This window comes from Petromyzon marinus, chromosome 49 (genome assembly GCF_048934315.1).
Source record: "Petromyzon marinus isolate PM22_M1 ecotype Great Lakes invasive population chromosome 49, UKy_Petmar_22M1.pri1.0, whole genome shotgun sequence".
Taxonomy (NCBI): Eukaryota; Metazoa; Chordata; class Hyperoartia; order Petromyzontiformes; family Petromyzontidae; genus Petromyzon; species Petromyzon marinus.
Genome location: NC_133715.1, coordinates 483,163 through 506,397, shown reverse-complemented (window position 1 = coordinate 506,397; position 23,235 = coordinate 483,163). Strand labels below are relative to the sequence as shown.

The 23,235-nt window shown below is 46.3% G+C and overlaps 1 protein-coding gene across 2 annotated transcripts; it reads right to left on the bottom strand.

The window, feature by feature from the left end:
• Positions 1-3,323: 3,323 nt before the first annotated feature.
• Positions 3,324-21,884, bottom strand: LOC116952999 (calcium homeostasis modulator protein 2-like). 2 transcript variants are annotated; one of them, XM_032972795.2, is made up of 2 exons: positions 19,849-21,884; positions 3,324-4,496 (listed from the first exon to the last, which is right to left on the bottom strand). In XM_032972795.2, the coding sequence occupies exons 1-2, from the start codon at positions 20,650-20,652 to the stop codon at positions 4,188-4,190; spliced, it is 1,113 nt and encodes a 370-aa protein (XP_032828686.1). In that variant the 5' UTR covers positions 20,653-21,884; the 3' UTR covers positions 3,324-4,187. The 2 variants fall into 2 exon arrangements, with proteins under 2 accessions (XP_032828686.1, XP_032828685.1); XM_032972794.2 differs by having other exon boundaries at positions 3,324-4,574; positions 19,849-21,877.
• Between the last annotated feature and the right edge of the window lie 1,351 nt (positions 21,885-23,235).

The window sequence follows — 23,235 nt, the reverse complement described above, 5'->3', positions numbered from 1 at the left end:
GCAGGGAGTCCGTTAAAAGTCGCCAAGGAGTCATCATACAATGCCGTTGGCAGTGCTCGTAATGCGGCACTCTCCGTCCAATTCAAGGACTCGTAAGCCGCACCGAATCTTCGTATGAACGCCGTCCAATCTCTCACTTTGGCCTCAAATCGTTGTACGTGTAGCCGTCGTGGCGGTCCCGCCGACTGGTCGTCTTCGTCGTCAGAATCTTCCAACCGCTCCAGCTGAGCGGCAACCTCCGGCGGTAGACCCGGTACGGATAGTTGAATGCGGTTCTCCGTCAAGAAGTTCCGGAACTCCTCCGACAACGTCTCCATCCTGGCCTCCCACTGGGTCATGAGGACTCGCCAATCCTCTGGCGATCCCGGGCCTTAAGCACCACCCGAACCGCTGTCCCTGTCCGGAGTACTGCCGGCCATCTAGCCGGGCTGTACATTGTCGTTGTCGCTGTCGCCGCCCGAGTCCACTGGCACATTTGTTTTCTTTACCGCTTTTTTGACATCGTGGCGTGTTCCGTACTTTTTCTGACACCAAATGTAGTGCCGTGAATTTACTCGGACGACAACCGCCTTTCTTCCACCGTCACTTTTATTTCCATCGTTCCGCACACACTATAATTTCTCCTCTCCGCGCTCCGCCAACTCGAACACTCGATTCCCCTCAGCACCGTCCGCTCATACTCCTTGTCTTCCCACACACAGTGGTTCTCTCTCTATCTCCTCACACACAGTGACTCGTCTATCTCTTCATACGCAGTGACTTTATCTATCTCCGCACACACAGTGACTTGTCTATCTATTCACACACAGTGACTCGTCTACCTCTTCACACACAGTGACTTGTCTATCTATAACTCTCCCTGTACCTATCTCTCCCGTAACTACCCCTCTGCTAACGCTAACTCTCCCTATCGCTATTTACTGTCCTTTGGGTTCGGCTCTCAATCTATTCTTCCCTAACATTTGCCGGCTCTCCTCTTCGCATCTCTCGCTGCTCTCTCCACCTCTCGCCAGCGACTCCCCAACAACAACTCAACTCCCCGTCCAAATCACCTAGCGTTTTATCCCCTTTCCAATCAGCCTTAATTAATTGCCACGTGTCTCGCTGGCATTTTTCCGCCAGCTCGCACCTGTCCAACGGTCCAGACTTCGTGACGCCGCCACTTAACGCTAACAGCCTCTCGACCAATCACAGCCCTCGTGCCATGACTCCCTTAATTACTTCGGTTTGTTTACGCCACCCGTGACTCCACCACCTGCTCGACCTTATGTGACCCACACTGCTTGTATGTCTGTATGTACTGTATATGGCCAATTTACCCATGCGTATCTTTTACTCCACTACACAGGTAACAAGCTGATATTAGGAGCACACTCTTAAAGAGAGTGCTCCTAATCTCACCTTGTTACCTGTATAAGACACCTGTCCACAGAAGCAATCAATCAGATTCCAAACTCTCCACCATGGCCAAGACCAAAGAGCTCTCCAATGATGTCAGAGACAAGATTGTAGACCTACACAAGGCTGTAATGGGATACAAGACCATTGCCAAGCAGCTTGGTGAGAAGGTGACAACAGTTGGTGTGATTATTCGCAAATGGAAGAAACACAAAAGAACTGTCAATCTCCCTCGGCCTGGGGCTCCATGCAAGATCTCACCTCGTGGAGTTGCAATGATCATGAGAACGGTGAGGAATCAGCCCAGAACTACACGGGAGGATCTTGTCAATGATCTCAAGGCAGTTGGGATCATAGTCACAAGAAAACAATTGGTAACACACTACGCCGTGAAGGACTGAAATCCTGCAGCGCCCGCAAGGTCCCCCTGCTCAAGAAAGCACATATACATGCCCGTCTGAAGTTTGCCATTGAACATCTGAATGATTCAGAGGACAACTGGGTGAAAGTGTTGTGGTCAGATGAGACCAAATGGAGCTCTTTGGCATCAACTCAACTCGCCGTGTTTGGAGGAGGAGGAATGCTGACTATGACCCCAAGAACACCATCCCCACCGTCAAACATGGAGGTGGAAACATTATGCTTTGGGGGTGTTTTTCTGCTAAGCGGACAGGACAATGTCACCGCATCAAAAGGACGATGGACGGGGCCATGTACCGTCAAATCTTGGGTGAGAACCTCCTTCCCTCAGCCAGGGCATTGAAAATGGGTCGTGGATGGTTTTTTCCAGCATGACAATGATCCAAAACACACGGCCAAGGCAACAAAGGAGTGGCTCAATAAGAAGCACATTAAGGTCCTGGAGTGGCCTAGCCAGTCTCCAGAACTTAATCCCATAGAAAATCTGTGGAGGGAGCTGCAGGTTCACGTTGCCAAACGTCAGCCTCGAAGCTTTAATGACTTGGAGAAGATCTGCAAAGAGGAGTGGGACAAAATCCCTCCTGAGATGTGTGCAAACCTGGTGGCCAACTACAAGAAACGTCTGACCTCTGTTATTGCCAACAAGGGTTTTTCCACCAAGTACTAAGTCATGTTTTGCAGAGGGGTCAAATACTTATTTACCTCATTAAAATGCAAATCAATTTATAACATTTTTGACATGCGTTTTTCTGGATTTTGATGTTGTTATTCTGTCTCTCACTGTTCAAATAAACCTACCATTAAAATTATAGACTGATCATTTCTTTGTCAGTGGGCAAACGTACACAATCAGCAGGGGATCAAATACTTTTTTCCCTCACTGTATCAATGAATGCGGTTGTGTCGCTACGGTTCTCTGTGGTGAGTGGAATGTCTTTAAAAACAGCAGCGCTACACCTTCCTAAATAAAATTAACGCTGAAACGCTTGCGCATTTCCGAGATTCAGCATGAACGGTACTCACCCTGAAACTTAGAGACATCTCGGAGTCGGAAAGGGTTAGGAATTGTACATTTTTTTCCGTGCCAAATCTAGACATTTTATCAGTGACTCCCACAATATATGGGAGTTTTAATGTTTTGTTTGCATTAATTTCTTCTATTTGTTACCGGATTTGTTTTTAACACTGAATGATCTGTTGATTTGTGAATTATTAAATCCATTCAACTGTCACAATTGTTTCACATCTTTAATCTCAATCCTCTGACTTCCATTATCTGACACTGATTTTGCCCTATATTAGCATTTTTAAGATTATTTTCATTGTGGGCGATCGTGAGTATGATGCCGATTTGAAAAGCAGTATGTTTCTTTCGATAAATGCTTTGTGAAAATGCAACTAAAACGAACTCGCGTATATTGTGGGAGTCACTGATAAATTGGCGAGATGATTGGAAGAATACACAACAACTTTTAACTGGTACCAAGGATGGGCACTGCCCAAACTCATAACAGAAGGCGTTTATTGGAGTACTTGCTTGTGGCATATCGAACATTTCTTGTAAGCTACAATAAAACATGGAAATATTCACATCTATGTAATACTTCCTGCTTCATTGTAGATGCACATTGATGGAATCAAATTCCCTATTTAAGGCTAAAGGCTGGATGACATTTTCACAATACTAGCAACTGCCTGATGATGCTGGTTGTAAATATCAGCGACATTTTGTACCCATTGAAATGTTGTCAGATTACTCTCCATATACTCTTTAACGCACCTGTTTGCTATGGCAGTAATAAACATGACAACTTTATACATTGGCTGTGTCATGTGGACGAGAGTTTACAACAGATTTTTATTTTGTGATCTAACCTAATAAAAAAAAGTTATCTGCGGCTTGTCCGTTGGAATAGAAATAATCTCATTGCTAAAATGACCATGTGTGCTTCTCCATTTTCATTTCCTAGATTCCTAGATTGAGGCCTGCGATTTCCAAGAGATACTCAATCCCCTGAATAATGTGACCCAGCATGTAAACACATTTTGTTCAACATCACATGATTGCAATCCATATCGCTTGGTGAGTTACTTCTCTATTACACTCTGCATTAGTTGGCTCATTACTAGGCAGTAAAACCCTGCGGCTCTGCATATTATTACACGTTAAAGATGCGTGTCAATCGCACACAGTGAGAGTGCAGTCACATTACGCTCGCAACTAAAGAGCAGCTCAGTCAATCATCCCTATCCTTCACAGTAAAGTAATGCCACAGGAGGAGGTAGGGCCACCCAAGGAGGTGGGGCTTTACACTAGGAGATGGGCCACACTAAGAGGTGGGGAGTGCTAGGAGTCGCTCTCGGCACCTTTAGCCAGACTCCTCACCGATGTCGGGCAGCAGAGGTGTATACCCAACCTCAGCTTCCCCTCTCCGTGGGCCGCGCCCTGAACTCCTCAACCATGAGTCGAGGTCGCTGCAGTCTTCGCCATTGTCCACATATTGAAGCTCAGAGGGGATTATAACCCAGGTGTCCTGGCCAGCTCTGATGCGAGAGAGAACGTCAAACAGGTGAGAAACGTTCCTCTCGGCTATAGTCTTTGCAAGTTCCTTCGTCTTCTCATTGATGAACTGAGCCTCGTATCGCTCATACTCTGACTTGAGCAACGTGGAGCGATCCTTGAAAATCAGTTTCGTCGCAAGAAACATGAGGAGAAAATCCCCAGCAATAACAAATGTTAAAATCCAAGCTTTATCCTGAAACACAAAGAGAATAATACGTGCATTCAACATGTGGTGGGAAAAGGTAGCTGTCCCTTTTAACATGACCATATATGTCAGTTTTATACAAACATAACTGACAGTGGTGGTATTCATTTGCTTTCTATTGCCTGAAGCATCACATTGACAAATGGGTTTTATATAGTCAAATACAGGCAGACCTCGCCGAACGCGGGGGTTATGTTCCTGGAAAATGTCATGTTGGGCAAAACAGCGTTCAACAAATAAATATAATAGACCATATGGGAAAAACAGGGTTGCATTCCTGGGTCCGGAATTATCATCCCATCCCTCTGTTTAACTAACTATACACTTTCTGCTTTATTATTGTACAAAAGGATGCTTAGTCACTCTCCATTTCTTGTGCATGTGCACAATATTTTTCAATTTCACCTGAACACAAGCCCCTCTGTCTCCATTACTCTTCCTGCACCACGGCACTCACACCCAACACCCGCCCCTAAGACCGTCACTTGAACGTTAATGGTCCACCATCTAGGCATCCGTATAACTGACGTCAACGAGTGGATGGCTCTATGTATGCGTCAATGTGAACATTTGCGATGTCCTGTTGTGCGTGTTGAGTATGTCTTACATTATCATTAAAAAACACATACCCTTTGGTAAATAAATCGTTCAGTCAATTTTTTAACACTTTACAATGTATACAGCCCTCTCATGGCACAACTTTTCAACATGGAGATGAGAATAGTGGCAGCATAAAACTGCGCATAGCCAAAACATCACCCCGTGGTCCAGAAAACAGACATTAGGTCAACTGCGTATGGGCAGTCCTCAATTTATGAACATAATTAGTTCCCAAGAGCCGTTTGTAAGTCAAACGATTCATAAGTCGGAACACAATAATGTACTGTATTTAAATGTCCATATGGTCAGTGTTATGAAATGTGGTATGGTTTAACAAAAAAAGGGAAGCAGTTTACCTCGTAAAAAAGAGAAAATATTGTACTTTTGCATGTAATACAGGAAACCTTTTAGTTTCACGGGTTGATCATTCGCGGTTTCGACTTCTCGTGGGCAACCTCTTTACACACTAATTTAGTTATCGCGGGGTTAGATTTGGCCTTTCGTGGGTACATTGTACTCGGAAGTACTGTAGTGTTGGCTAGTACAGTGGTGTGGGGTAGGGTGAGGGATGCAAGACAGTTGTGGCACCTCGACCTTTTCCGTGCAAGCATCTTGCAGACAAAGACCCCTGTATAGCCTATTAACAGACTATTTGGGGCAAGTGCTGTTAGCGAGCACCTATGAAGGCCGGCACAGCACACGAGGGGGTGGGTGGCCAGCACTATGCCCAGCCACGTCTCCCCAGATCACACCAGGTACTCATTTGAGGCCGAGTCGACCGAGGTGAGGCCCAGGACCCATTCAGATAATCGTCACTGGTGTTGGGCATGAGCGCGAATCGAACTCGGGTCGCTGGGCTCATATAGCAGCACGCTAACTATTGCACTATCGCTCTCCAACAACAACCGCCATTCACCACAAAGTGGCGGTGACATCACCACGATGCTTGTGCCAGGCTATGTGCACGTTGAGGCTACGTGAAGTGTCGAACGCCCGCTGGAAGGAGGTCATGGGGCAGACCCAGGTGCCACGGGTCGACTGATTGAGATGACTAGCTGATGTACCACCTGTGCCCGCTACTGTGCCAACTCGCTGTGCTTTAGCCACCCAGCGCTCCGCTCGTTGTTGTGAGCGTTGCTCCTCCCCCCCCCCCCCCCCCCGTTGTTGTTAGAGGGCGACTGCCTCCAACTGCCCAGTAGCGTCCTTCACGAGCCTCCTCCACAGAGGTCGATCTTGACACTGCTAGTACCAGTCATCGGCAAGTCCACTCAGCTCCACATCCTCCTGTACCACATCACTCCATATCTTCTCTAGCCCATGTCGCGCCCGTTTAGCCCCCTCGATCCGGCTGAACAAAAGCTGTTTAGGCATGCGGTGACTAGGCATGCGGGCTACATGACCCAACCGGAGGAGTTCTCCGATGGGACTTTATCCAGATCTTTCAAGGATATGTGAGCTCCTCACACAATCCAGCCTCGTTAAACCCAGGATGTATCGTAGGCAGGCCAGCCGCAATGTTTCTAACCGGCGAAGAGGTTCCATTAGGGGGGGTCCACGTTTCGCAAGCATAGAGAAGGGAGGGAATGACTGTAGCCGAGAAGACCTCAAGCTTCGTGCGGAGCGACAGACCAGGTAGCTTCCACACAGCGTTACGCAACCGATTAAAAGATAATGACGTTCGACTGATTGGGAGTGAGACCTCTGCTGTCAAACCGGAGCCGGTCAAGAACACACTTCCCAGGTATGGAAAACTCTCCACAACTGCCCTATCACCAATTGGGAGTTGTGGGGGTGGAGTGTCCGATAGTACAAAATACCTAGGCAGGTGCTTAGTTTTGGTGGGGCTGATGGTAAGTCCCCACCTCTTAGTGGCAAGCTCCAGGTTCAGCAGCAGCACCTCCAACTCCTCCTCTGAGTGAGCAGCAATTACCAGATCATCGGCAAACATAACATGGTTGAGCAATAGGGAGCCATCCCTTGACCGCACCCGGGCATCGATCAGCCTCCCATTGTATCTGTACCAGATGGAAACTCCTCCGGTACAGCTATTGAAGGCTTCATGAACTACGTTGGGAAAATAGATCTTAAATAATGTGGAAGCCAGAGGACATCCCTGTCGCACCACCAAAGTGAACAGGGAATGGCTCCAACTCCAAATCCACAGTTTTACCCGGGCCCGCTCACCATCATGAAGGTCCTTAATGATCATGAGCAGCGAATCAGGGACTCCGAAAGCACGAAGAACCCAGAGCCCAGGCCTCCTGATGGTATCACAGGCCTTGACCAGGTCAATAAAGCAGAGATGTAGGTCTTTTGGAATTCCCTACACCTCTGCTGTAGCAGATGGACAGAAAATATGGCATTTGTGCAGGCCCGCCCTTTCCTGAAACCACATTTGGGCTCCGAAAGCCTCTCCTCAGCGTGCCTGGCAAGACGATGTTGAATAATCCTTGCCAGGATCTTTCCCGGCACACTGAGAAGTGAGATGCCTCTGTAGTTGTTACAGTCTGTGCAGTCCCCCTTCTTAAAGAGGGGGACCCCCAGGGCATTCGTCCAATCCTGTAGAACCCATCCAGTGGTCCAGACTGTTGTTATGATGTCATGTAGGGCAGTCTGTGCACAAATGCCACCCTCCCTCAGCATTTCGTTTGGGAGATCATCTCTGCCCGGTGCCTTCCTGGTCTCAGGCTCTGGATCGCCTTCAGTACACGGGCAAACACACTCACTCTTATACACATGCACAGTTTCACACACATGTGCTCGCACACACAGACACACACACAGTGGGATGCTGGGGCTCATTACATCTTGCGGAGGATCGCTGCGCTGAATAAAATAGTTCCGCAGTTTGGTTTGCAAGCACGAGTTCGCCAGTCGGATGGTTAAAACAAATCTATATTATGGAAGCTCATTCGTAAGTGTGAATGGTCATAACACAAGTCGGGGACTGCCTGTACTCAATACTCAGCTCTGCTGCTGCATGAAAATGAGTTAAGAGATTTCCATGGGTCATCAGCATAATTTTTCACTAACAACACTGCCCTGGTTTATAAATTGGGCCAGGTGTCTGAGTGGCAGGGATCAGAGCACTGCGCTGAACTGGAAGATCCTGGGTTTGAATCCATGAAACGACCTATAATTACAATGGGTTATCTTAAGTTTAGTGAGTTGATGATCTCGGTCGTAATCAATGACTGCGCATTAAATGTGACAATAAATTTCGTGCACCACTTAATTTTCGTAAATTTCTACTCTTAGAAGTTAAAATATTAATTTGACTGTCAATCGACGAAAATCACTAACAGTGGCAGAGTGGGTAAGAAGGTGCTACCCCTTACTGTTTGGACCAGAGGTCACTTTAACAGATGTAAGAAATTTACGTGACATCGGCTGATTGCCTAATGCGAAGAATTGTACTGCACTGCACAAAACAGGGAACATTTGAGGACAAGACTAAAGAGGAAAATGTTCATGATTCTGTTAACGTGACTTTTATTGGATGTTTAAAGCAACTTTCACATCAACACTGTGGGGCCTTATCATCAGCTCCAAAAAAAAGCATCTGCCAGGGTATTTTGTGTCAAACACTTCACCTCCTCATCTGTTCATGAGTGATGGGGCAGTTATAGAGTGAGTGGAAGAGTTCCCATGCCTGGGTAGTGTGTATGACTAGTTCCGGTTTGCCAGTAGAGGTTTCATTCTGAATCAGTTGAGCAGCTTTATATTTTCATCAGCTGTGTAACGCTGCATAGAAGCTACCTGGCCTCTTGCTTCATATAAAGCTCCAGAGCTTCTCAGCCACAGTTGTGCTCTCCCTTCTTTACATTTGCGAAACCTGGACCCCTCTAAACGAGCATCTTCAATGGTTGAAACATTCCGGCTGGCCTGCCGACAATCCACCCCGAGTTTAACCCTGCTGGATTGTGTGAGCAGCTTGCAGATCCTTAAAAAGATTGGAACAATCTCATAAGTGCAGCCCGCATGCTCAGCCACTGTATGCCCAAGCAGCTTCTGCATAGCCGGATAGATGGGGATGGGCACGGCACGGACTCGAAAAGATATTGACTGATGTTGAACTGTGGGACGTGGAGCTAATTGTACTTGCCGATTACTGGTTCTAGTGGCATCAAGATCGGCCTCTGTAGAAGAGGTTCATGAAAGATGCTCCTGGGCAGTTGGGGGCAATCGCACTCCAGCAGCAAGAGCACGAAGGAATGAAGCTCACAACAATTAGCAGAGCGCTGGGTGGCTAAAATGAAGCAGGTTGACACAGTGGGGAGCACAGTTGGTGTATCTGCCAGTCATGAGTCAGTCAAACCATGGCACCTGGGTCTGAACTGTTAACTCTTGCCAGTGAGCCTTCGACACTTTACATGGCCTAAAAGTGTACTTAGCCTGGCACAAGCAGTGTGGTGAAATCACCAGCACTTAGTGGTGAACGGCGGTTGTTGTTGTGTACAAGTATTAGTGTAGGTGTGCGAAAAAATAAGTGCGTGTATGTGTCTTTGTATATATGTGTGGCTGTGGGGGCGGTAGTGTAGCGACTAGCACGCTGCACTAAGAACCCGGTGACCTGAGGTCAATTCCTGCTTACATCCAACACCAGTGATGAATATCTTCAGTGATCCTGGGCCTCCCCTGGGTCGATTCAGTCAAATATGTGTACCTGGTGCAATGTGTAAACATTGCCATTCGGAAGTCAAAGGCAGCCAGAGGTGGTGCTGGCCACCCACCCTCTTTGTGCGCCATGTTGGCCTTCATAGGTGCTCAGTAACAGCCCTTGCTCCAACAGTCTGTTAAGGTATACTCTTTGGTTCTTCCAGTAAAGTCACGTAGGTAGAAAAATAATAGATCAAGACGTTTCGATCGCAACACAAGCAATCGTCATCAGGTGGGACAACCACAGCAATAAAAAAAAACTGCTGAAGTCACCTACTGCAGAAGTTTTCTTCTTGTGGACGATTTTTGACCCCCCCCCCCTCTCTAGTCACACGGCATCACAAAAAGTCAGACCCCCCCCCCTCAAATGACGTCACAAAGCTCTGCTCCCCCCCCCAAAAAAAACATGCTTCAAATTGCTTTAAACTATTGTCATTGTAGTGCATATTTAATCTGGCGCTGCACTCTGTTGTAGGAAAAACATTTATTAATAACAAAATCTAAATAAAAGAAAACTAAATCAAATCACGACGTTTCGGAGGCAACACAAACTTCCGTCTTCAGGTGGAACAGTCACAGCAAGATAGCTGCATCAAGTGGTGAGCTCTGATACCCTCGAGCTTATATACAGGTTAAGGTGGGGGAGGAGGAGCCAAGCAGGGAACAACGACGAGGCCAAGTTAATCCGTCTTTTGTTATGTTGAGGGTTCGGGGGGAGCGGTGGTTCACTGCACGGGGGCAATGAAAAATGGTAAAAAAAAGGCTGTGCGCTTATAAGGTAGCTGAGGTTTTCACTTGGTTTATGACATCTTTCCAGTGGTTGCTTAATTCAAAACCATCCTCTCGGTTGAAGTTTTGTCTATGTTTGTATATCTGGATGGCTTCATGGACAAATCTTTGGTAATAACCAGGAGGATTGCATAGTACTTTGGTATCGGAGAAAACCATGTCATGAGAACCCGCTGTGTTGAGACAATGATCAGCTACGGCCGAAGAATTAGTTCTGCCGTGTTTCAAATCTGATTTGTGCTCGCGAATTCGGTCAGAAATATGTCGTTTCGTCTCCCCGATATAGCAGTCACCGCAGATACAACTCAATTTGTAAACACCAAGGTACTGTAAGTCAGGAATGACATTGTTTACGGATGGGATCAGATCACGGATTTTGTGTACTGTATTGAACCAAACCTGGATCTTGTGTTTGTTTAGAATTTTGGAAATCCTTTTGGTGACGCCTGCTATGTATGGCAGTGTGATGATTTTTATTGGAGTGTCAAGTGGTTGCTTCTGTATGGTAGGAGAAACAGCTTGGCGGATGATACGATCAGAGTAACCGTTCATCTTGAGGGCTAGATGTACATGTTTCAATTCACTGGTCAGGTGGTGTTGGTCAGAAATGCAATGAGCTCTATGGTATAATGTTTTGATCAGATAATTATTTTGAGCCGGGTGGTGGTGGGAATCAGGCTTCAAGAAGGAATATGTGTGGGTGGACTTCCTGTAAACGGAATGTCCCAAAGAGCCATCAGTCCTCCTCTCAAACAGAACATCCAAGAATGGCAGCTCGCCATCTTTCTCCACTTCCATGGTGAATTTGATGGATGGGTGTCTGGAATTGATGTGGTCTAGGAAATGGCTCAATGCTTGGGAGGCCATGTGGCCAAATGACAAAAGTGTCATCCACATATCTCTTCCACAGGGAAGGACGAAGGGTGGATGTCTGGATGGCATCTGATTCAAATTTCTCCATGAAAACATTGGCTATCACTGGTGACAAGGGGGAACCCATAGGGGTACCCTCATTTTGTTTGTAGAAAGTGCCATTCCAGGTAAAGTGTTGGTGAGGCAGTGCCTAACCAGCGCAGGTACATCAGGGTTCAGTCCATGTTGGACCAAATCCTCAATTATTGTTATGGTATCAGGTACTGGGACCTTGGTGAACAGAAAAACAACATCAAAGCTGACGAGGATATCGTCAGGAGATAGTACAATGTCTTTTACCATAGAAACCAATTGGGTTGAGTTAAGTACTGCTGAGGTGGTCTTGCCAGTGAAGGGGAGCAGAGTATCCGACAGAAAACGGGCTAGCTTGTAGGTAGGGGAGTTGATCGTGGACACGATGGGTCGTAGTGGGGTACCTTCTTTATGGATCTTGGGAAGAGCATAGAATCTGGGAGGTCTTGTAGCGGAGTGTTTTAGGGAGGGACGTTTGGTTGGTTCGATTAGGGAAGTCGAACTAATGATGATCTTGTTGGTTTTTATCGTTAGGCTGTTAGTAGGATCACTTTTAATTTTGGAGTAACTCCCATCATTGAGTAGGTCCTGGATTTTGTTGTTGTACGAGTTTTTATCCATAATGACAGTGGCATTGCCCTTGTCGGCCGAGAGGATGGCAATATCATCCCTATTTTTTAAATTCGCGAGTTCAGAGCGTTCGTTTTTGCTAATATTGCTGATAGGTTTCTTAGCATTCTTGAGAACAGTGGCTATTTCAGCTCTTGTAACGTCAGCTTGGATGTGTCCTATGCCTTTAAAGGGCTACATCGACCTGAGAGATGATATCCTCTATTGGTATATGTTTAGGGGTGACAGCGAAATTTAGCCCTTTAGCCAGTAACGTTTTCAGATTGTCCGAAATCGGGATGTTACTCTGATTAATAACGAATGTTAACATCCAGTTTTGTGATGTGTGGCTCCGGCCTCTCCTTTGATAGGAGGTTGAATTTAGCGATCAGGTTAGCTTTGCATTTGACTGACAGTGAATCATCCGCCAAGCTGTTTCTCCTACCATACAGAAGCAACCACTTCACACTCCGATCAAAATCATCACACTGCCATACATAGCAGGCGTCACCAAAAAGATTTCCAAAATTCTAAACAAACACAAGATCCAGGTTCGGTTCAATACAGTACACAAAATCCGTGATCTGATCCAATCCGTAAAGGGTGTAATTCCTGACTTATAGTACCCCGGTGTTTACAAATTGAGTTTTATCTGCGGTTACTGCTATATCGGGGAGACGAAACGACATATTTCTGACCGAATTCGTGAGCACAAATCAGATTTGAAACACAGCAGAATGAATTCTTCGGCCGTGGTTGATCATTGTCTCAACACAGCGGGTTCTCATGACATTGTTTTCTCCGATACCAAAGTACTATGCAAACCTCCCGGTTATTACCAAAGATTTGTCATGAAGCCATCCAGATTTACAAACATAGACACAACTTCAACCGAGAGGATGGTTTTAAATTAAGAAAAAACTGGACAGATGTCATAAACTAAGTCGAAACTTCTGCTACCTTATAAGCGCACAGCCTTTTTTTTACCATTTTTCATTGCCCCTGTGCAGTGAACCACCACTTCCCCCGAACCCTCAACATAACAAAAAACGGATTAACTTGGCCTCGTCGTCGTTCCCTGCTTGGCTCCCCCCCCCGCCCCCCACCTTAACCTGTATATAAGCTCGAGGATCTCAGAGCTCACCACTTGATTCAGCTATCTTGCTGTGACTGTTCCACCTGAAGACAGAAGCTTGTGTTGCCTCCGAAACGTCATGATTTGATTTATTTTCTTTTATTTTGATTGTTTTATCTACGTGACATTACTGAAAAAACCAGAGTATGAATCCTTGCAGTCACGAAAACTTCAAATCTAGAATTTATTAAAAAGTCTATTTAATTAAGTAGAACGTGTTGTCTATATTTAATGTAAAGTTGCTAATTTTGATGTGACGTCACATTTCTCAACCCCCCCCCCCCCTCGTCACACATCGTCACAAATGTCTGACCCTCCACCCCCTTAGGTGCGTGACGTCATTTATGGACGGCCCCTTAACACAGGGAAAACGATATACCGTACTGTAATACAGAAACACAGGAATCTGGCGAAGTTGTTTAGTTCGTTCTTGGAAAGCACGAGTGCTGTGATTACGTGAATATTTTATAAGTAGAATGGCGAATTGTGTTGCTGTTAATGGTCTGGGTTGAATGCCTCTGACTAAGCACATTGCATACGCGAAGTTATAAGGTAGTCAGTTCCCCTATAAAGCAGTAGTTGCGTTTCTGAAGAACACCACGTTATGTAAAAATCGCGTTATAATAAATATTTAAAGGTAAAGCACAGTCCACGATAACACGTGAGATGCGTAAGCAGCCTGGACAAAGACTGAGGCACGTGTAGCATCTAGACCAGTGGTTCTTAACCTTGTTGGAGGTACCAAACCCCACCAGTTTCATATGCGCATTCACCGAACCCCTCTTTAGTGAAAAATAAAATGTGATTTTTTTCAAATTCAAGACATAGATATGTTTTTTACTGGTACACAAAATGAGCCGTGCATGAACATTACCTTGTTCAAAGAATAAAACCAACACAATGCATAAACTCACAACAAATTACATACCTGGAAATCAATGTGACTTCTGCTGTTGCCTTTGAGAGATCAGTTCAGATATGCGTGGCTTCACCTTGGCAAGTGCCACTCTCATGTCATTTTCACAGCAAAGTCTGTTCCTTTTCTTCGTTTTTATGTCCAGCATCCTCGAAAAGGATTGCTCACAAAGATATGTTGTAACAAATGGTATAAAAAAATCCAGGGCTTTCTTAGCAATAACTGGATACTTGTTCATTTGTCGACACCAAAACGTTGAGAGCGTTGTTGTTCTGAAGAGTTGCTGTTGAACCTGGCTCTGCTGAATTTCAATGATTTCGTCGAGGAATTCATCATTGACATCTGCTGTTTCAACAGCAAACGTGAACGGCTGTCTCACCCATGCTGGATATGACTCTCTTGTAGGGAAATATCCGTCGAGAGACTTTGCAAGCTCATCTAAGTGCGTGGCAATTGTTTGCTTCAGTTCCGTGGATACAGAAATATCTTCGATTCCAGACACATCTTCGATCTTACTTGCACAGTCGTCCAGAAGCGGGAAGTTTGCGAAGTTATTGTTCTCTGTTCATCGTTTCCATAACGGTAGCTTTTTTTGAAAAGCCGTCAGGTGTTCTTCCGCTTCCATGATATTGACTCCACCACCCTGCATCTGCTGATTGAGATGATTGAGAGCTGCGAATATATCAGCCATGTACGCTAAAATGAGAATGAACTCAGGATTTTTGAAGCAATCTGCATGGCAGTGTTGGTGCTCTTGCAAAAACAGGGCTAATTCCACACGCATGGCAAAAACACGATTCAGCACCTGTCCCCGGGATAACCACCGAATATTAGAATGGAGCAGAAGTACCTCAAATTCAGAGCCCATTTCTTTACACAGCTCACTGAAGATGCGGTGCCTCAGAGCACTTTTTCGCACATAGTTCACACATTCCACCACAGTTTTTAATACTTCTGCCATTTTTGGAGGTAAGGTTTTTGTTGCCAACGCATGCCTGTGCAGAATACAATGCGTCACAATGATGTGTGGTGCATCGGCCTTTACTAGCGCACCAAAACCAGACTTTCTTCCCAGCATGACTGGAGCTCCGTCCGTACAAACTGCAGAAACCATATCCCATGAAAGATTGTTGTCTCTGAAGAAGTCATCCACAAGCTTCTTCACATCGGCTGCCTTCGTTGTTGTTGTAAGAGGCTTACAAAATAAAAACTCTTCTTTTATCATGTCGTCTTTCACATAGCGTACAAAAACAGCAAGCTGGCTTAGATCAGAAACGTCTGTGGTTTCGTCGAGTTGAAGGCTGAATTTTGCCGGGCTTGAAATCAGATCCGCGACTACTTGAGCCAAGATGTCTTTACTCATGTCTTCTATTCTGTCACTGACGGTGTCATTTGAAAGGGGAATTTGGGATAATTTACCTTCGGCCGCTGTTCCGAGTATCAGATTCGCCATCTTTAATGCAGCTGGTTTCACAAGTGTTTCACCAATGGTGTGTGGCTTGCCCTGCTTTGCGATCAGGTAAGCAACTTCGTACGATGCTGTCAGGATCGGTTTGTTAACAGGTACAAATCCAAGAGCAGGCAAAGTGGCCCTTTCATCGAATCTGGCTCTCTTCACCCTGAATTCAGCAAGTGTTGTGTTCTTGTATTCCCCCGTCTCCATGCAGCTTCAAGAAGTGTTCCTTTAGTTTTGCCGGTGCAAGACTAGAGTTGCTCAACTTGGCGTTGCAAATCATGCAGATAGGACGCTCACTCCCATCACGTTCCGTGATACATGAGAATCCATGTTGTACATATTCGTCCGACCACTTTCTTCTTTTGCCCGACATAGTTAGTATGGATAAAATATTAAAGAAATCACACGACGTACGACAACAGTCACACGTTGACTACTGAGCACGCACTAAATTCCCCGCAGCGCTGATTGGCCAAGCAGTGTAGCATGATCATCTGCAGCCAGTGATGGCCAAGCGGGCCGTGTGTCATCACAAATTTACACAATAATTCAAGTGTGTCCGGACCTCCGTGGCGGGGGCTCTGCCGAACCCCTGAGATCGACTCACCGAACCCCTGGGGTTCGATCGAACCCAGGTTAAGAACCAGTGATCTAGACGCATCCAGCAGCATCCCACCTGGTGCGATGCTACAGCCGTACAAACGCTTATTCCTACTCGTGTGACGTCGTTCCCTTCCCTTGATTGCATTATATCAATTTCGCATCCGCGTTATAAAACAATTGTTTCCTAATACATTCATCGCATTATATCAAATTCACGTTGTGAAAACACGCGGCGTTATAGAACAAACTGTATATTGTAAGAACTCGATGGAAGCCACCGATGCCCCCACCATCATTGGGGCCGGCGGAATGGGCCACACGTGCCCATCGTCGTCCAGCTGACACCGGCCCTTACCCCGGAAGCACTCCGGGTGGACTCAATTGGAGCCAGCGTTCAGTTGTGGATTTGTATAGGTTTTTTTTGTTACATTTGCATGTAAATACATCATTAAATGTATGGCTTTTTTGTCAACCCACTGCTGGATTGGGTAACTTCCCCACACGTCTTGTGGATCGCTGGAGTTATTTAACAACACTTCACCATGCTCATTACTGCAGGTTTGTTTTCGACAATAAGCCATACACATTGTAGAATAGCGCTGTATAACAAATAGATTATATGCACTGTACTCTGCTAACGTCAGAAAAAAACTCCTGCTCACTCAAACTATTTTAGATTTGAAGTTTTCGTGACTGCAAGGATCCATACTCTGGTTCTTTCGGTAAAGTCACGTAGGTGAAAAATAAAATAAAAAATAGAAACAAATAAATCACGACGTTTCGATTGCAACGCAATCAATCATCATCAGGTGTGACAACCACAGCAATATTTTTTGTTACTTAAGTGGGAGAGATGCTGGAGTAAAGAGGGTTTATATAAGTCAAAGAGGGCGGTGGGGGGGGGAATGAGAGGGGGAGCGTTGCGTGTGCGATGATGGCTGGGAACATGTGACTGGGCAGAGAGGGGGGGGGAGTGGGCGGGGCTGTAAGTAACCTGACGCCTTGTCAGGTGCGGAGAGGAGAGCAAAACGGCTACACGATTGCCGTCAAGACAGATGCTGGAGCTCAAAACAAAATAGCTGCACTTTTGAATGTTGAGGATGTAATTAACTCGGGGAAATAGACTAGTAACCCAGTAAATAAGATGGAACTATGAACCGTCAAATTTTACTTGGCTAATAACATTTTTCCAATGATCACTCAATTTGTATCCGTCTTCTCGGTTGCAGTTACGTCTATGTTTATATATCTGGATGGCTTCATGAACAAATCTTCGATGGTAGCCAGACGGCTTGCAGAGCACCTTTGTCTCGGAGAAAACAATATGAGAGCCCACAACGTTATAGCAATGACCAGCAACGGCGGAGAAATTAGTTCTGCTATGTTTCAGATCTGACTTTTGTTCACGGATCCGGTCAGAGAAGACGGATACAAATTGAGCAATCATTGTAAAGATGTTATTAACCAAGTAAAATGTAACGGTTCATAGTTCCATCTTATTTACTGGGTTATTAGTCTATTTCACCGAGTTAATTACATCCTCAACGTTCAGCAGTGCAGCTGTTTTATTGTTTTGAGCTCCAGCATCTGTCTTGACGGCAATCGTGTAGCCGTTTTGCTCTCCTCTCCGCACCTGACAAGGCGTCAGGTTACTTACAGCCCAGCCCACTCCCCCCCCTCTCTGCCCAATCACATGTTCCCAGCCATCATCGCACACGCAACGCTCCCCCCTCTCCTCATTCCGCCCCCACCGCCCTCTCTGACTTATATAAACCCTCAACTCCAGCATCTCTCCCACTTCAGTAAAAAATATATTGCTGTGGTTGTCACACCTGATGATGGTTGCTTGTGTTGCAATCGAAACGTCGTGATTTGTATTTTTTTCACCTATGTGACTTTACGGAAAGAACCACAGAGTATAAAACTTTTATTTACCAGCGAAAGTTCCACTTAGCTATTGCATGTTTTTTTAGCGGCGGCCTGGCCACACAGAGAGCTGATCAAAGATGCTTATCACATGTGCGGAATTTATAGTAGCCAAATCTATACTAAAACTATGTTTTATTTTACCAGCCAAAGCACACTTAGCTATATAGCGCTTTTGCAGGAGTTACCGTGCCAAAAATGAAAGCACAACGAGGTGGCTGACGTGGAAAGCAGGCGTCAGGGTCCGGATCAAATCCGACCTCCTATAAGCCAGGCGATGTAATTAACATCTCGCCACCTTGGTGCCAAATAATCTAAATTCACGTTTCTCAATGTAGAGGGTATAACCGGAGGACCTGTATAGAATGCATGACGACCACCATGTGGAGAGGCAATGTGTGAACTCAATATATACAACACAGGCGTTGTAAGGGTCGGGATCAGACCCACGATCTGCGTACCAGGCGAGCTCCGATGTTTTGTTAGTGATGGTCAACCCATCCAAGTACTGTTCAAGCTCAACGATGATTAACTTCCGATAACCTGGCGTGTTTGGGCGCAATGCGGGTGATTTGGTCACGTACGTCGTTTTCACAATCACTGAAACAGCGGACAGTAATTTTTCTGTCTTGCGACTAAATCTAGAGGTAAAACCTCTTACATGACACTATATCTAAAGGTAAAACATTTGAACTGCCAGAGATCTGGAGGTAAAACCTCTGACTTGACTCTAGATATCTATATACAGATAAGTGTCTACAGCCGCCGTGTATAATCCGTATATAAAGCTGCTATGTGTATATAGGTATGTATAGCTTCTGCGTATACATCACTTGATATAATTAGTTACTACTTCAGCACACCGGTGTGTTGGAGAGTAAAGCCAAAACATTTACAATGACGACGTATCGCTGGTGATTACAACCCAGTTTGGAGTCTGCAACGCATCGTGCACAAACTTCACGCACACACGCGCCTTTACACCCCCCTCACCATTCACACACCCATTCAAAACAACACTTGCCGCAACAGTAGCCTGAACACTTGGGGCGAGTGCTGTTGAGTAGCACCTATGAAGGCAGGTTCGGCACACGAGGGGAAGGGTGGCCAACACTACGCCTGGCCGCCTTTGTCTCCGCAGTGGCGATGTTTTTACGCACCCACCAGGTACTTATTTGAGGCTGAGTCGACCTAGGGAAGGCCCAGGACCGGTTCAGATAATCGTCGCCGGTGTTGGCCGTAAGCGGGAATCGAACACGGGTCGCCAGATTCGTAGCGCAGCATAGCGCTGACCGCCACACTGCCGCTCCCCACCCATTCACACACCACACCAACACAAACGCCATTCGCCACGAAGTGAAGGTTGACGTCCCCACGGCGCTTGTGCCAGGACAGGTGCACTTTGAGGCTACGTTAAGTGTCATAGGCTCACTGACAGGTCTCTTGAAAAGACCCAGGTGCCATGGGTTGGCCGACTGAGATGAGTGGTAGCTGCACCAGCTGTACCCCCTACTGTACCAACGACACACACGCACCCCATTCACACACACGCACCCAATTACACCCCATTCACGTGTCTGTAAAACAATAACTCCACAGGGCACGTCTTTGTGTAACAACGCACCTGTGAAGATGCGCGCAGGAACAAGACGATTTGCTCGCGAATGTCGTCGTGAGTCTCGTTGGTTACGAGCCCCGGGAACGGCTCCTTGAGCTCCTTGCAGGGGACTCGGGCCAGCATGTTCCGCCTCTGCTTCTCGCCCAGGTGGCTCAAGTTTCCCAGCGCGGGAAAGCGAGTCCAGTCCAGGACCTCGGTGCCGCCGCAGACGACGTAGCTGCCGTCGAAGAGCGCCAGGATGGGCCACGCCATCGCGGCGAACATGAACGTCACGTTCCTGAACAGGGACGCGCCGACGAAGAACACGAACCGGCAGCAGCAGTTGTCGCAGCCGTACTTCCTTGCCAGGGTCTCCGCGGCTCTGAGGGTGGTGCACAGTTGAATCGTGAAGCCCACGACTGAGACGACTCCGAACGGCGCCGCCAGTGCCCAGAGCGTGTAGCTCCAGTTTTCTGGCGACGTGCAGGGGCAGTGGAAGGCGAAGAGGCCGAACAGGGGCTGAGCGCACGCGATCATCACGGGCATGAGCACGCCCGTGACGAGACTCGGGATATAGTCTCTGAGAGAAGACGCCAGCTTGAACAGGGAGCCCAACATTCGCCCCGCCATGGTTGTATAGGCCCACCCGCTTCGCCGTTGCTGCAATGAAGAGGCTGCACGGGGTGCCAGGGGAAAAAAAAAGGTCCGCGCCCTTCTCGCGGGACCGGTCCGACCGAGTCCCCAGCGGATTGTGTCGAACGCACGACAATTTCTCACACAGTTGTCGTGGTTACGCATAACTCTGAATGTGCAGTCACGTGTACTGTACATGATTATTAGATTGAAACCAACTTCTTTTAAAAAAATGCCTTTTACGTTTAGTTTTTGTCCTTCTCCACGCACCTCCGATCAGCACGGTTGGCAACTTACTGTGCGAAAGAAGTATGACTACACTTTACCCAGGAAAGCCCGACTCTCCAATCTTTTTTTTAAGACGATCCTGCCAAATTTTCGAAGTGGGGTGAGGGAGCGATGTATCCTGTATTTATACTCTACGTGTAATCCCAAAGTAGTGTGCCAGCACCAGTTACATTCTGCATATCAAGTTTCATTTATTAGGTATAACCCTGTGAGCCATGCATCTCTTGAGTCGGGTGCAACGGCAACAAACAACATATGAACAGAGAACATCTTAAAACGACGACGCGCAACAGAAACATCCTGGACAAACCAGCAAATCTTCCAAACCCCCCCCCCCCCCACCATATTACAACGCTGTGTGCAAAAATCCCAGTGTGATGCAAGTCAAACAATAACAACCATGAGACAATTTAGATTAAAGTTCAGGCCAACTCCACACTTCCGCAAGAAACATGGCTTAACCATGTTTTAAAAAGCATCAAAATAAAGGTATAAAACAATGTAACAACAGTAATCATAAGAACTGTGATCCAAATTTAACAATAAACGATATACATAACATGTACTACCAAACTTGCAGCCATACAGTGAGGGAAAAAAAGTATTTGATCCCCTGCTGATTTTGTACGTTTGCCCACTGACAAAGAAATGATCAGACTATAATTTTAATGGTAGGTTTATTTGAACAGAGACAGACTAACAACAAAGAAAATCCAGAAAAACGCATGTCAAAAATGTTATAAACTGATTTGCATTTTAATGAGGGAAATAAGTATTCGACCCCCTCTCAATCAGAAAGATTCCTGGCTCAGGTAACGAGCTGAGATTAGGAGCACACTCTTAAAGGGAGTGCTTCTAATCTCAGCTTATTACCTGTATAAAAGACACATGTCCACAGAAGCAATCAATCAATCAGATTCCAAACTCTCCACCATGGCCAAGACCAAAGAGCTCTCCAAGGATGTCAGGGACAAGATTGTAGACCTACACAAGGCTGGAATGGGCTACAAGACCATTGCCAAGCAGCTTAGTGAAAAGGTGACAGTTGGTGCGATTATTCGCAAATGGAAGAAACACAAAAGAACTGTCAATCTCCCTCAGCCTGGGGCTCCATGCAAGATCTCACCTCGTGGAGTTGCAATGATCATGAGAACGATGAGGAATCAGCCCAGAACTACACGGGAGGATCTTGCCAATGATTTCAAGGCAGCTGGGACCATAGTTACCAAGAAAACAATTGGTAACACACTACGCCGTGAAGGACTGATCCTGCAGCGCCCGCAAGGTCCCCCTGCTCAAGAAAGCACATACATGCCCGTCTGAAGTTTGCCAATGAACATCTGAATGATTCAGAGGACAACTGGGTGAAAGTGTTGTGGTCAGATGAGACCAAAATGGAGCCCTTTGGCATCAACTCAACTCGCCGTGTTTGGAGGAGGAGGAGGAATGCTGCCTATGACCCCAAGAACACCATCCCCACCGTCAAACATGGAGGTGGAAACATTATGCTTTGGGGGTGTTTTTCTGCTAAGGGGACAGGACAACTTCACCGCATCAAAGGGACGATGCACGGGGCCATGTACTGTCAAATTTTGGGTGAGAACCTCCTTCCCTCAGCCAGAGCATTGAAAATGGGTCGTGGATGGGTATTCCAGCATGACAATGCCCCAAAACACACGGCCAAGGCAACAAAGGAGTGGCTCAAGAAGAAGCACATTAAGGTTCTGGAGTGGCCTAGCCAGTCTCCAGACCTTAATCCCATAGAAAATCTGTGGAGGGAGCTGAAGGTTCGAGTTGCCAAACGTCAGCCTCTAAACCTTAATGACTTGGAGATCTGCAAAGAGGAGTGAGACAAAATCCCTCCTGAGATGTGTGCAAACCTGGTGGCCAACTACAAGAAACGTCTGACCTCTGTGATTGCCAACAAGGGTTTTGCCACCAAGTACTAAGTCATGTTTTGCAGAGGGGTCAAATACTTATTTCCCCTCATTAAAATGCAAATCAATTTATAACATTTTTGACATGCGTTGTTCTGGATTTTGTTGTTGTTATTCTGTCTCTTACTGTTCAAATAAACCCACCATTAAAATAATAGACTGATCATTTCTTTGTCAGTGGGCAAACGTACAATATCAGCAGGGGATCAAATACTTTTTTCCCTCACTGTAGCTAGCAGCATGACACTCCCAGTATATGTGTGTGTGAGTCAGTGGTAGTGTGAGTGTATGATGTGTCAGTGTATGATGTGTGAGTGTATGATGTGTGAGTCAGCGTATGATGAGTGAGTCAGCGTATGATGAGTGAGGGAGTCAGTGTAAGATGAGTGAGTGTATCACGGCATTCTCCCTGCCATCGTGGCCTCCTCGCCACTATGCGAATAAACTGGAGAATCCGGAGGAAACCCATGAAGAACAGGGGGTAAAACGTACCAACTCCCCACACAAAGGCGCTCCAGTTGGAAAGCGAACCACGGGTCCTTCTTGCTGTGAGGCA